Source organism: Schistocerca nitens, chromosome 6 (assembly GCF_023898315.1).
Source record: "Schistocerca nitens isolate TAMUIC-IGC-003100 chromosome 6, iqSchNite1.1, whole genome shotgun sequence".
NCBI classification, from domain to species: domain Eukaryota; kingdom Metazoa; phylum Arthropoda; class Insecta; order Orthoptera; family Acrididae; genus Schistocerca; species Schistocerca nitens.
The window spans coordinates 178,077,301-178,090,983 of NC_064619.1; the positions used below are offsets into that span (position 1 = coordinate 178,077,301).

General features: G+C 39.3%; 1 protein-coding gene across 2 annotated transcripts in view; it reads right to left on the bottom strand.

The window, feature by feature from the left end:
• Positions 1–1,040: 1,040 nt before the first annotated feature.
• LOC126262463 (1-acylglycerol-3-phosphate O-acyltransferase ABHD5) overlaps positions 1,041–13,683 on the bottom strand; it is a 107,192-nt gene continuing 94,549 nt past the window's right edge. For both annotated transcript variants that reach the window (XM_049959118.1, XM_049959119.1), the window contains one exon: positions 1,041–2,090. In XM_049959118.1, coding sequence (XP_049815075.1) covers positions 1,869–2,090 — 222 coding nt within the window. In that variant the 3' untranslated portion in view covers positions 1,041–1,868. The remainder of the gene's footprint in view (positions 2,091–13,683) is intronic.

Genomic DNA, 13,683 nt, shown 5'->3' on the forward strand with positions numbered 1-13,683 from the left:
TCAGTAAAATTTAAACAGTACCTTCTCAGATCTTTCTTTAAAACATCAAATTGTAAAATGTCCATTTCTGTAAGTTTTAGTAACTTCTAATGCACAGCTTGTGTATTTAAATTTGTAATGTATTACTTTGGTGCAAATATATAAAATGCAGATGCCACTGTTTTCTTGGTGTCAACTCTTTGGATCATGTCAGAATTTTGCGGTTACTGATTTGTGATACAGTTAACATGATTATTTAATTTCAATATTAAACTCTCACAAATTCACATTTGGAAGCAGAACAAAACAGAATCTTCATTTAAACCCAAAGGAAAACAGAGTGAAGAACAAGGGATAAGAATAAATATAAAGAAAGGCAATGTTACAAAATGTCATACTCCTATAATCCAAGTTACTGGGAAGCTGTTATGCGTTAGAAAACTGTGGTTGAATCACAGTTTTGGCCATCATCTGAGCTCTGAGACATCTGGTATGCCTTCCTGTCACTTTTGTGAGATGATGTGTATTTTGCAATGACCGCAAGCCAGCCCAAAAACATGCACCTCTAACTAAATGTGTTGTTGTTACTCTCGTCCCTGACTGAGAAGGACTATGGAGTGGGGCAATAACAAATAAACAAAAGTCTAAATGTCTGGTAGAGACGCTATTTTTGACGAAATAAGTCATTTTATTGATATATGCTGCAAAAGTATCAACTCTGACATGTCTCTGTTAACACTTAGATGTTGTAGACAATAACTTTCATTTATTTCAGTTTTAAAATAGGACTCAATGGGTAATTTTAAAAAAATGAAGTTTTGATTTTCTAACTGTAATTGTGGAAGAACTTCAATTGCTTTATCTCTAGCATTAAAAACATCATCAAAAACCCAAATGAAACTACCTGAAAGTATTATAACATATAAATTTCAAAAATGATAACTCTCAATAATATGACACAGGAAGAATCACTCACAAATATTAAATAAATATATTTTGTTCTTTTATTAATTTGTTAACTGACAGATTATTAGATTCAAACAATTATGGACTAAATCTGTCAACAAAATATATAAACAACATTCCTCACAAAAACAACCAAATGAATATACAAATTTCACAGCACCTATCACAGAAGAATAATTGTGGCCGTTTCTAAATAAATACTTTTCTTTGCCATTAAAAAACTAGAAACTTTAAACATCAAACAACTGGGCATAGTAAAATTTCATTTGACAAGGCAAGTATCACAATCCAAATAAGAAGAGCAGTTTGCTTCTTCTATTGGTAATAAGATATCTTAACAATCTGTAACTGAGGTGAATGAACTTAGCTTACTTTGACAGCAGTTATGTTTTATCATGTGAAGAGAATAAAACTGCCCCCAATTCGTGAATAGCCACAGTAATACGAAATTGGGTAAAAAAGTTATTAAGCTTTACCTATAATGATGCACACAGATGTAGGACACACTAAACAGATAAATGTGAGGTAGTATGGATTCTGATAAACAGAGGAAGGCAGAAGAGGTATGTTGGGACTTTTTATAAAGCTGATACAGTCCAGTCACATACTGATGAGCAAGTTGGACCTTCTTTCAGACATGCCTGTGTTCTTTGTACAATGTAAGCAAAATTCCTTGCTAATAATGTACAAAATAAAATACATTGGAAGGCTGCCATTTAATGGCAATAGAACAATTTCACACTTAAATATTTATCTATGGGAGAGCCAGCTGCCACAGAAAATATACCTACATTTACTTCATTCCTTGTACATTAAATATGTAATATAAAATGACTCCAATACGACATGTTTGATGTCACTTTCAACATACATAATGACATAATTTGTTTAAAAAATGTCGCCTTTCACATGTAGCAAACATGTTAGAGGGGATCATTCGTTGTGCTATGAGGTGTACTCGGATTTTCTCCAAGTTTCTCTTTATTCTTATTTTCTTCCTCCTCATTTTCTTGTTTATCATTTTGTGCACGAAGAGCAAAAATGGTTTTTTCCTTAAGGTCTGAAATTTCACAAGCTTCGACAACATGGCGGTTGAAAAGATCACTTTTATCAGCATAAACATGATGCCCCGCTCCAGTAACAACCTGCAACAAAAAAATGTAGATTTGACGATTTTAACCAGACTTTCATCATTTATTTTTAAATGAAACAGGGTTTGTCTAAATACGAATTCTACCATTTCAGCTTCTATACAAGATTTTTTCTAAAGTAACTGCAGACACTGTGTGGGTGTAATGTATGCATCAAAATAAGCATATATAATGAAAAGGATGGTTGCTACTCACCATATAACACAGATGCTTGTCGCAGAAAGGCACAACAAAAAGACTATCAGAAAGTCAGCTTTTGGCCAACAAGGCCTTTGTCATAAGTAGACAACATACACACTCACACACACTCATGCAAACACATGTGTGTGAGCTGCATTTATAAGTTTCAAAAATACAGAACACCACGCATATATCAGTAAAATGGCTGATTTCGTCAAAAATAGCGTCTCCACCAGATATTCCACAAATTATGATGAAACAATAATTTTGGCTACAGCAACATCTTTTTGGGACTCCGTAACTAAAGAAACTGCGCAAATGTGTGGTGAGCAGCATCGCAGAAGACAGTTAAGTTCTGCACTTCCACTAGTTAGGGTGCTGCCGCTGGGCAGTGCACTCCATCTCTCAACACCATTTTGGTGCTTGCGAGGAATACTCACAGTGCATTATATGAGGGTGTTCTGAAAAGTAATGGCTCCAGACTTTTTATGTGAAAAATCTTAAAGCCTTTTTTTAAAAAAGAAATGTTATATACATTTTACATCATCACTCTTCATGCCTACATACACTCTAAGAGGAAGAAGGGGGAAAAAAGGTGCACCAAGAAAGAATTATCCAAATGGGATGGAAATCTGTAGATGTGATGATTACATTTCAGAAAATCTGGATGATTTATTAAAGACAAAGAGCTTCACAAATTGAGCAAGTCAGTGCTGTGTTGGTCCAGTTATCCAGCTTGGCACTGACTGATAAAGTTGTTGGACATCCTCCTGAGGGATATCATACCAAATTCTGTCCAACAGGCATGTTAGATCAACAAAATCTTGAGCTGGTTCAAGGGACTTGCCCATTATGTTCTCAATTGGGGAAAGATCCAGCGACCTCGCTACCTCAGGTAGGATTTGGCAAGCATGAAGATAAGCAGTAGAAACTCTTATGATTATCTTGCTGAAGTGTAAGACCAGGACAGTTTGCCATGGAGGGCAAAAGCAATGAGGTGTAGGATATAACTGATATTCTGCTGTGCTGTAAGGCTGCCATGGATGGCACCTAAAGGGGCCCTGATATGAAAAGACATAGTAGCCCAGATCATCACTCATGGTTGTAAGGCCATACGGTGGGCGACAGTCATGTTGGTATCCCACCACTGCTAGAGCGCACCCAGGAAAGTCTTCGGCCTGGAATCTCATTGACTGCAGTAGAATTTCTTCAGTAATGAGCTCCACTTTGAACTGAGCCCAATGAAAAGCAAAGACATGTCTGGAGACACACTGGTATTTTGCTGCCCTACACAATATACCCGTCCATTCCCACACAACCCCTGCTCCCCACCCCTTGCCCAATAGCTCCTAGAGCTAGATGCAAGATCTGTCCCATATATCCACCCACCACCATCTATCCCATCAAAGGCAGGGTTACCTGTGAAACCAGTCAAGTGATCTACAAGCTAAGCAACAACCACTGTGCTGCATTCTACATGGACATGACAACCAACAAGCTGTCTGCATGAAAGGCCACTGACAAACTGTGGCCAAGAAACAAGTGGACCACCCTGTCGCTGAGCACGCTGCCCAACTCAATGTTTTAACAGCCTGTGCCATCTGGATCCTTCCCACCAACCACCCAGGTGCCTCTCTCATCATGTACCGACTGCTGTTTGTAGTCTGGCTTCAGCTGCCAGAAAGTGGGATCATGTGTGTGTGTGAGTGAGTGTGTGTGTGTGTGTGTGTGTGTGGAGGGGGGGGGGGGGCTTGTTGGCCGAAAGCTCACTTTGTGACAGTCTATTTGTTATGCCTATCTGTGACTCAGCATCTCCGCTATATGGTGAGCAGCAACTATCCTTTTCATAATATTGTTACATTTCATCCTGGATTTTCCATTGTTTGTACATGTATATATATGTATATGACATCTAATGATTTCAGTCCCATTCAGATAATTCCTATGTGGTGGGTGTTTTGTTTTGTTTTGTTTTGTTTTGTTTTGTTTTCTTAGAGTGTACTTATTTTTCAACAAAGGCACCCTGGCGATAAACCCATTTCTCCCAATGACAGTCAGTTTGTTGATAACAACATTGCAGAATGTTTGACTTTGTTGACAGAGGCACAATCTCATCTCTGCTTGCACTGCTTCATCACAATCAAAATGAAGTCCTCAAATGTGTTTTTTTAAGTTTTGGAAACAGATGAAAATCCAATGGAGCCAAGTCACAACTGCTCGATTGATGAGCGTGAACCCCAGGATTTCGATTTTTGCACATGCTGCAGTGCTGATGTGTGGTCTGGTATTATTGTGCTGAAGGAGGAGGTGCTGCACATGTGGACAAAATCTTTGAATTTGAAACTATATTACGGCATGCCATTTCTCATGCACCAACATAGTTACAATACACACCACCATGTTACAAGCTACAATTAAGAGACCTCAATCAGCAGAGGGCTGCATTTAGGTAGACATGAAGAATAAAAATGAAGAATGTTGATAATGTTTGTTTTATTTAAGAGGCTTTGAGGTTTTTCATGTAAAAAATTTGGAGACATTACTTTTTAGCATGTACTTATGTGTGGTGGAATGGAGGACGTATTCATCTGTCTTCGGTGGCTCACCTGAGAATGACTGGCAGGTGTACAGTTGAAATATCGTGGAGTTTAGTTGATGTCGACTGGCTGCAAGACCAAAATTTCCTCAAACAACTATTACATTTCCTGCTATGCCTCCATTTTGAAGTCTCCATGATATTACTTTTAATTAGGATAACACTACGCCGCATGCTGCCAATGTCCTCTACAGGGCATGTGTGAACCCAAGATGATTTCCTCAATGACAAGTGATCATTAGGGATAAGAGTATTGTTAGGAGCACTGTATGAAATTGTAATAGGACCCCTATTTTTACATACATAAATTATCTTGCAGACAAGATGAGTAGCAATCTGCAGCTGTTGGCTGATGACTGGTGTACAGGAAGGTGTTGAAGTTGATTGACTATAGGACGATACAATACGACTCAGACACAATTTCTAGTTGGTGTGATGAATGGCAGCTAGCTCTAAATGTAGAAGAATATAAGTTAACGCAGATGAGTAGGAAAAACAGACTCCTAATGTTGGGATACAGCAGTAATAGTATGCTGCTTGACACAGTCAAATCGTTTAAATATGTGGAACCAGCATGTGAGGATTGTGGTAGGGAAGACTGATTGTCGACTTTGGTTTGCTGGGAGAATTTTGGGAAAGTGAGATTCATCTGCAAAGGACACCATACATAGCACAGAAGTGTGATCTATTCTTGAGTACTGCTCAATTCTTTGAGATCACCATAACGCCAGATTAAAGGAAGACATCAAAGCAATAGAGGTGGGCTGGTAGATTTATTACCAGAGGGTTCGAGCAACACGCAAGTATCAAGGAGATGCTTCGGGAAATCAAATGGGGATCCCTGGAGGGAAGGTGACATCCTTTTTGAGGAACACTACTGATAAAATTTAGAGAGCTAGCATTTGAAGCTGACTGCAGAACAATTCTACTGCCAACAACATAATTTCGCTTAAGGACTATATGGAGGCACATGGGTAGTTGTTTTTTGCTTGCTCTATCTCAGATAGAACAGGAAAGGAAATGATTAGTTGTGGTAAAGGGTACCCTCTGCCACACAGAGTCAGTGGCTTGTGGGGTATGCAGACTTAGACGTAGATGTAAATGTGTATGTTGACTGTCGCCCTGCACAGCACATTCTCCTAATCTCTCTCATCCATCAAAAACATTTGGCCATGAGTTGCCTAGAGTCTGGCACACAGCCTCTTACCGGGCACTACTGTTGGTGAACTTTGGTGCAGACTTCAAGCAGCATGGAACAGCGTGCCCTTATCTGACATTAAAGCTTGGTGTGACTCGATGCCCATGTAGGTTAGAGTTGCTATTGGTGCTGGAGTTGGCAGGCCTGTGCACTAAATTTCGCAGTTTGCACACCCTCAAATTACCTACAAATTTAATAGTATGTTCACATTAGGCTCAGTACTCACAAAAAGTAAAACTTCTTTATAATATGTTTGTTTAACAGATAAAACGTAGTTGCTTGCTATATTTCCCAGTGGTATAATTTTAATGGCCACACCTTCCCATAGGTCTTCATTTTGTTTGTCTCTCTATCTCCTGGAATCCAGCAAAGAATTTCCTTAGTTTATCTTCCGTCCATTCACCTATCTATTTACCTCTCCCAGCAACTGCCAATGCACATTGCCCCATTGATCACTGAACAGCTCCCAGATTTCCAATAATCTCGATTACTGTCCAAGTTTCACTGATGTTAGTAAAAATTGTCACTACAAATGGATTGTACACTTCCAGTTTCAGACACATTGGAAACTCCATTTTGTAAACCTAATAAAAGCACTCCAGGACAGATGCTTATCTTTATTTCTTTTCCTGTAAAATCAGTAACAGTTTCCAACAACTGTCGTGAGCAGTAAATTATATTAGTAACTATTTTCCTGAGTTTCATAAATAGGCACACACACACACACACACACACACACACACACACACACACACACACACACACATATATATATATATATATATATATATAGGGTCTATGACCATTTTGAATAAAGAAAGGCATAATTTCAAATAGTGAAATTCCAACTACAGTGCAATGTCTTGGACTCTGCAAAGACAATACACTAAAACACATTTTGATAAAACAGAAGTATCATTCTTTTGGCAAAGGGTCGGTGACTAGTATCCATTACTACTGGAAAACCTCTTAAGTATAACATTTAATTTATCACTTCTTACAGATTTGCAAAAAATCAGACAATACACTATGGTAACAATAGAAAGAAAAGCGAGGAACCTAACGCAATTTCAGCATAACCTACTATGTGCATTGTTCGACACATAGCCCAAAATAAAAAGGCGTAATTTATTGGTTTCATAAAAACTAAAAAAAATGTGTCTCTCTTTCTCATCCCGTACAGTAAGTCTCCCTTGACCTGTGGTTCTGGGTGACTTTCCCAAAATCTACCCCCTTTTCCTAGACCTCTCCAGTGCTTATTCTTCACCCTTCTACCTTCCCCTTAAACTCTTCTGCCTGAAGAGGAAGCCACTGGCTCCGAAAGCTTGCCAAACATAACAGTCTTTTAAGTGTGTGTTCTGCCGCCACTTAGTGAGCAGATTTTTTTATCCATCCAATTAAATAATTTAAACAATAAATACTGAGTTTTATTTGTTTCCAAAATAAATAACTGTACTATTTATCATGTGCGACTCTAAAAAGGTGGCATTATTTTGTAAATAAATACTCAAAAATAGTTCCCCATTTTCATTTTAACATATAATGAAACTGGTTCACCTAACTTTACTCTTACGATAAAATTTATTCTGGGAAAGTAAAGCACCTTTGTCTCAATGCAACTTTGAACTGTCGCCATTTTATGTTAATGCTAGATCTACAAACATTAAACACATATTGAACATTTAGAGTGTGTTTTTTAGCCCACAATACTACTTTTGACCAAAATGAAACTATCTGGTACCATCTTTAGTTGCCTTGTAAATGGTACAGTAGTCTTCACAGTTATACCACAAAGGAGAATATATTCTGTAGACGTAAAAACTCTAAATCATTTACTTTAGTACACTATTATTACATGTGTCACCTGAACAGAAAATATAGGTTTTTCTGGCATCCCCCATGAACCATGAACCGCGCTAAGATGAAACAGCTGAATGTGTACCTCAATGATAAAGTACCACATATACAACCACAATGGAGGGGTATCTGTGAAGAGACCAGACTATCTGTGGCTTCTGAAGAGGCGGAACAGCAGTTGAAGGGACAACAGTTTGGACCATCGACTGATCTGACATTGTAACATTAGCCAACATGGCCTTACAATGCTTGTACTGCAAACGGCTGAAAGCAAGGGGAATCTATAGCCATGATTTTTTTTTTAATGCAGCTCTATTGTAGGCTTAATGATGATGACATCATCTCAGGTAAAATATTCGGGAAGTAAAATAATCTCACATTTGGATCTCCGGGCTGGGTCTACTCAGGAGTATGTCAGCAGCAAAAACGAGATTTGACATTCTACACATCAAAGCATGGATTGTTAGATCCTGTAATTGAATGGACAGGTTAGACAATTTAAAATGGGAAATGGACAGGTTTAAGTTGGATAAAACTTGGGATTTGTGAAATACGATGGTAGGAGAAACATTTCATGTTATGTCAGTACAGAAAGAGAAAGAAAAACGGTAGAACATGTACGGGGGAGGAGGCGGCTGAAAGAGGAAGCTGCCTGGTAAAAAAAACCGGAACTAACATTTGGTTTTAGAATCATGAAATAAGGTTGTAAATATGGAAGAGATCTGGGGCACTGGAAGGTTTCAGATTTCTTATATACTGGTAAGGCAAAGATTTCAGAATCAGATTTGAATCTTTAAGACTTTACCATGGACCAGATTTTGACTCTAATCATAATTTATTGTTTATGTACTGCAAACTAAAACTGATGAACCGCAATAAGATATGAAATAAAAGAGATAGGATCTGGCTAAGCTGAAAGAAACAGAGGTTGTTCAGAGCGAGTATTAGGCAACACTGGGCTGAAACAGAGGAAGGAATACAACAGGAAACCAATGGTTAGGTGTGACAGATGAAACAGGGAATGCAGCAGAGGATCACATACGTAAAAAGACAAGGCTTAATAAATATCCTTGAATAACTCAGGAGATACTGAATTTAATTGGCAAAAGGAGAAGATATAAAAATACGACAAATGAAGCACGCAAAAAAGAACACAGAAGTGGCTCAGCAGGAATGGCTAGAGGACAAATGCTTGGCTTTAGAAGCAAGTATATCTAAGGGAAAAGGTAACTGACACCAACAGGACTATTAAAGAGATCTTCGGAGAAAAGAGAAGCAGCTGTACGAATAACAAGAGCTCAGATGGAAAACCAGTACTAAGCAAAGAAGGAAAAGCTGAAAGGTGGACAGAATATACAGAGGGTCGATATAAAGTAAAACACATAACTTGAGCACAATATTATGTGACGATAAAAGCAAGTATGCGAATATGAGATGAGAATATGGTACTGTGAGAAGAATCTGAAAGAGCACTGAAAGACTTAAATGAAACAAGGTCCCTGGAGCAGCCAACATTCCCTCAGAATTATTGGATCCTTGGGAGAGCCAAAATTATTCCACCCTTTGTACTAGATAATACACTGGTCAGCCACAACATTATGACCACTGATCTACTACTGACATATACTCATCCACACAAAACAGAATCAACTGGCGAGGAATGACTGTTAGTCACACACACGCACAGTGCGTGTAGTATCAGTGAGGATGCTGTCCATACGTACAATGGGGAAGGCACGTGATCTATCTGAGTTTGACTGAGGACAGACTTTGACGGCCTGGAGGCTTGGCACAAGCATTTTGGAAACTGCACAACATTTTGTGTGTTCAAGGAGTGCTTGGTGAGTTCTTAACATGTAGCAAAACCAAGGTGAAACCACATCCAGACATCGTGGGGTTGGGTGGCCACTTTTCATTACAGATGTTGGATGTCGTTGGCAGGGCAGACTGGTCAAACAGGACAGGCAGAAAACTGAGGCAGAACTAACATCAGACTTTAATGCTGGTCAGAGTACAAGTGTGTCTGAACACACAGTGCACCAAACACTCCTAATGATGGGCCTCTGCAGCTGATGACCCATACATGTGCCAATATCATTAACGCAGTCACACTGGCAACCACAACTGAAATGTGCAAATAACCATTGGCACTGGACGCTGGTGCAATGGCAGAACATTGCACGGTCTGACGAATCCTGATACCATTTTCATCACGTTGATGGTAGGGCACGAATCCGTCGTCTTCCAGGGGAATAGCTCCTTGACACCTGTACTATGGGACAGAGACAAGCTGGAGGCAGCTCCATTATGTTCCAGGAAACATTCACGTGGGCATCCATGGGTGCAGTGGAGCTCGTCTAAGGCACCATGACAGCCAAGGAGCATTGTACACTGGTTGCAGACTGCATACACTCCTTCATTACGATCATGTTTCCCGACAGGAGTGGAATTTTTCAACAAGATAATGGGCCATGTCAGAAGGCCAGCAGTGTGATGGAATGGTTCGAGGAACACCGTGGTGAGTTCCAATTGATGTGCTGGTCTTCCAACTTGCCAGATCTGGACCTGATCGAACACATCTGGGATGTGACTGAACATGGCATCAAAGCTCATCGACCCCTGCCTGGAATTTACAGGAATTGGGTAACTTGTGGGTGCCGGTGTGGTGCCAACTCCCTCCAGCGATCTACCAAGGCCTCACTGCTTCCATGGCATAATGTGTTGCCACTATTATCCATGCCAAAGGTGGACATACTGGCTATTAGGTAGATGGTGATAATGTTCTGGCTGATCAGTGTATGAGACAATTGAAACAGCCTCAGACTTCAGGAACAACATAATAATCCCAATTCCAAATAAGGCAGGTGCTCACATGTGAATACTACCAAATGAACCATCAGTTTAGTAAGTCTTCATTGCAAAATATTGATACAGATTATTTACAGAAGAAAGGAAAAACTGGTAAAAGTCAGTCTTGGGGAAGATCAGTTTGTGTTTCGGAGGAATCAAGGAAGATGTGAGGCCATATTTGCCCTTAAATTCATCTAAGCTGAGAGACTGAAGAAAGGTAAACCTATGTTTACAGTCTTTATAGATTTAGAGGAAGTCCTTGACAAAGGTGATAGGAGTAACACACTGTTTGAAATTCTGAAGGTAGCAGGGACAGAATAGTTAACTATAACTTGTATATAAACCAAAAGGCAGTTATACAGGTCAAAGGGCACGAAAAGGAAGTAGTCGTTGAAAAGGGAATGAGGCAAGGTAGTAGTCTCTCCCCAATGCAATTCAATCTGTACGCTGAGCAAGCTGTTAAGAAAACTGAGGATAAATTTGGAAAGAGCTCACTGAAAGGGGATAAAAACTTCTGATATTTGCTGATGACTTTGTAATTCTATCTGAGATGGCAAAGGATTTGCCAGGGCAGTTGAATGGAATGTAAAACATGGGGAACGGAATGGAGTCTCAGTAAATCACGGGGAAGATATACAATGCCAACTAGCAAAAGCAAGAAAAGCATTTCTGAAAAACAGGAATTTGTTAATATTAATATAAATTTAAGTGTTAGGAAATCTTTTCCAAAGATATTTATCTGGAATGTAGCCTCGTATGGAAATGAAAACACGAATGATAAGCAATTCAGACATGAAGCTTTTGAATTGTGGTGCTATAGAAGAATGTTCAAGATCAGATGCTACATCAAATAATAAGTGAGAGGTACTGAACTGAATTGGGGAAGAAAATTTATAGCATAAGTTGACTGAATGAGGGGACTGGTTGACAGGAAACATTCTGAGGCAACAAGGAATTGCCAGTTTGGTAATGGAAGGAAGTGGGGAGGGGGGGTGGGGGGTAAAAATTGTAGAGGGAGACCATGGCTTGAATACAATAAGCAGGTCCAAATGAATGCAGGCTGTGGTAGTTATTCCAAAATGAAAAGGCTTGCACACAATAAATTGGCTTGTTGTTGTTGTGTTCTTCAGTCCTGAGACTGGTTTGATGCAGCTCTCCATGCTACTCTATCCTGTGCAAGCTTCTTCATCTCCAAGTACTTAATGCAACCTTCTTCATCTCTTGGTCTCCCTCTACGATCCCCTGATGCCTCAGAACATGTCCTACCAACCGTTCCCGTCTTCTTGTCAAGTTGTGCCTCAAACTCCTCTTCTCCCCAATTCTATTCAATACCTCCTCATTAGTTACGTGATCTACCCATCTAATCTTCAGCATTCTTCTGTAGCACCACATTTCGAAAGCTTCTATTCTCTTCTTGTCCAAAATAGTTATCGTCCATGTTTCACTTCCATACATGGCTACACTCCATACAAATACTTTCAGAAACGACTTCCTGACACTTAAATCTATACTAGATGTTAACAAATTTCTCTTCTTCAGAAACGATTTCCTTGCCATTGCCAGTCTACATTTTATATCCTCTCTACTTCAACCATCATCAGTTAATTTACTCCCTAAATAGCAAAACTCCTTTACTAATTTAAGTGTCTCATTTCCTAATCTAATTCCCTCAGCATCACTCGACTTAATTCGACTACATTCCATTATCCTCGTTTTGCTTTTGTTGATGTTAATCTTATATCCTCCTTTCAAGACACTATCCATTCCGTTCAACTGTTCTCCCAAGTCCTTTGCTGTCTCTGACAGAATTACAATGTCATCGGCGAACCTCAAAGTTTTTATATCTTCTCCATGGATTTTAATACCTACTCCGAATTTTTCTTTTGTTTCCTTTACTGCTTGCTCAATATACAGATTGAATAACATCGGGGAAAGGCTACAACCCTGTCTCACCCCCTTCCCAACCACTGCTTCCCTTTCATGTCCCTCAACTCTTATAACTGCCATCTGGTTTCTGTACAAATTGTAAATACCCTTTCGTTCCCTGTATTTTACCCCTGCCACCTTTAGAATTTGAAAGAGAGTATTCCAGTCAACATTGTCAAAAGCTTTCTCTAAGTCTACAAATGCTAGAAACGTAGGTTTGCCTTTCCTTAACGTAGCTTCTAAGATAAATCATAGGGTCAGTATTGCCTCACGTGTTCCCATATTTCTATGGAATCCAAACTGATCTTCCCCCGAGGTCGGCTTCTACCAGTTTTTCCATTTGTCTGTAAAGGATTCGCGTTAGTATTTTGCATCCGTGACTTATTAAACTGATTGTTCGGTAATTTTCACATCTGTCAGCTCCTTTCTTTGGGATTGTAATTATTATATTCTTCTTGAAGTCTGAGGGTATTTCACCTGTCTCATACATCTTGCTCACCAGATGGTAGAGTTTTGTCAGGACTGCCTCTCCCAAGGCCGTCAGTAGTTCTAATGGAATGTTGTCTACCAGCTTAAAGAGCTGCATTACAACCGAAAACCACAACAACAAAAACAACATCACCACCAAAGAGTAACTGAAATGTTTTAGCAGTGATGTTTATGAGTTTCCCAATTGCACTGTAACCATCAGTGGAGATTTTAATCATCCAAAAATTAATTGGGAAAAATACAGTTTTGTTAGTGGTGGGCATGATAAGATATCCTGTGAAATATTACTAAATGCCTTCTCTAGAAACTACCTACAACAGAAAGCTTTGGATCACAGCAATCAGCAGTTGCAGTATTTCCCGATTTCTGAAAAGCATTTGACTCAGCACCACACCTATGCTTACTGTCGAAAGTACGGTCATATGGGGGGGGGGGGGGGTATCAAGTGAAATTTGTGACTGGATTGGGGACTTTTTGGTAGGAAGGACAAA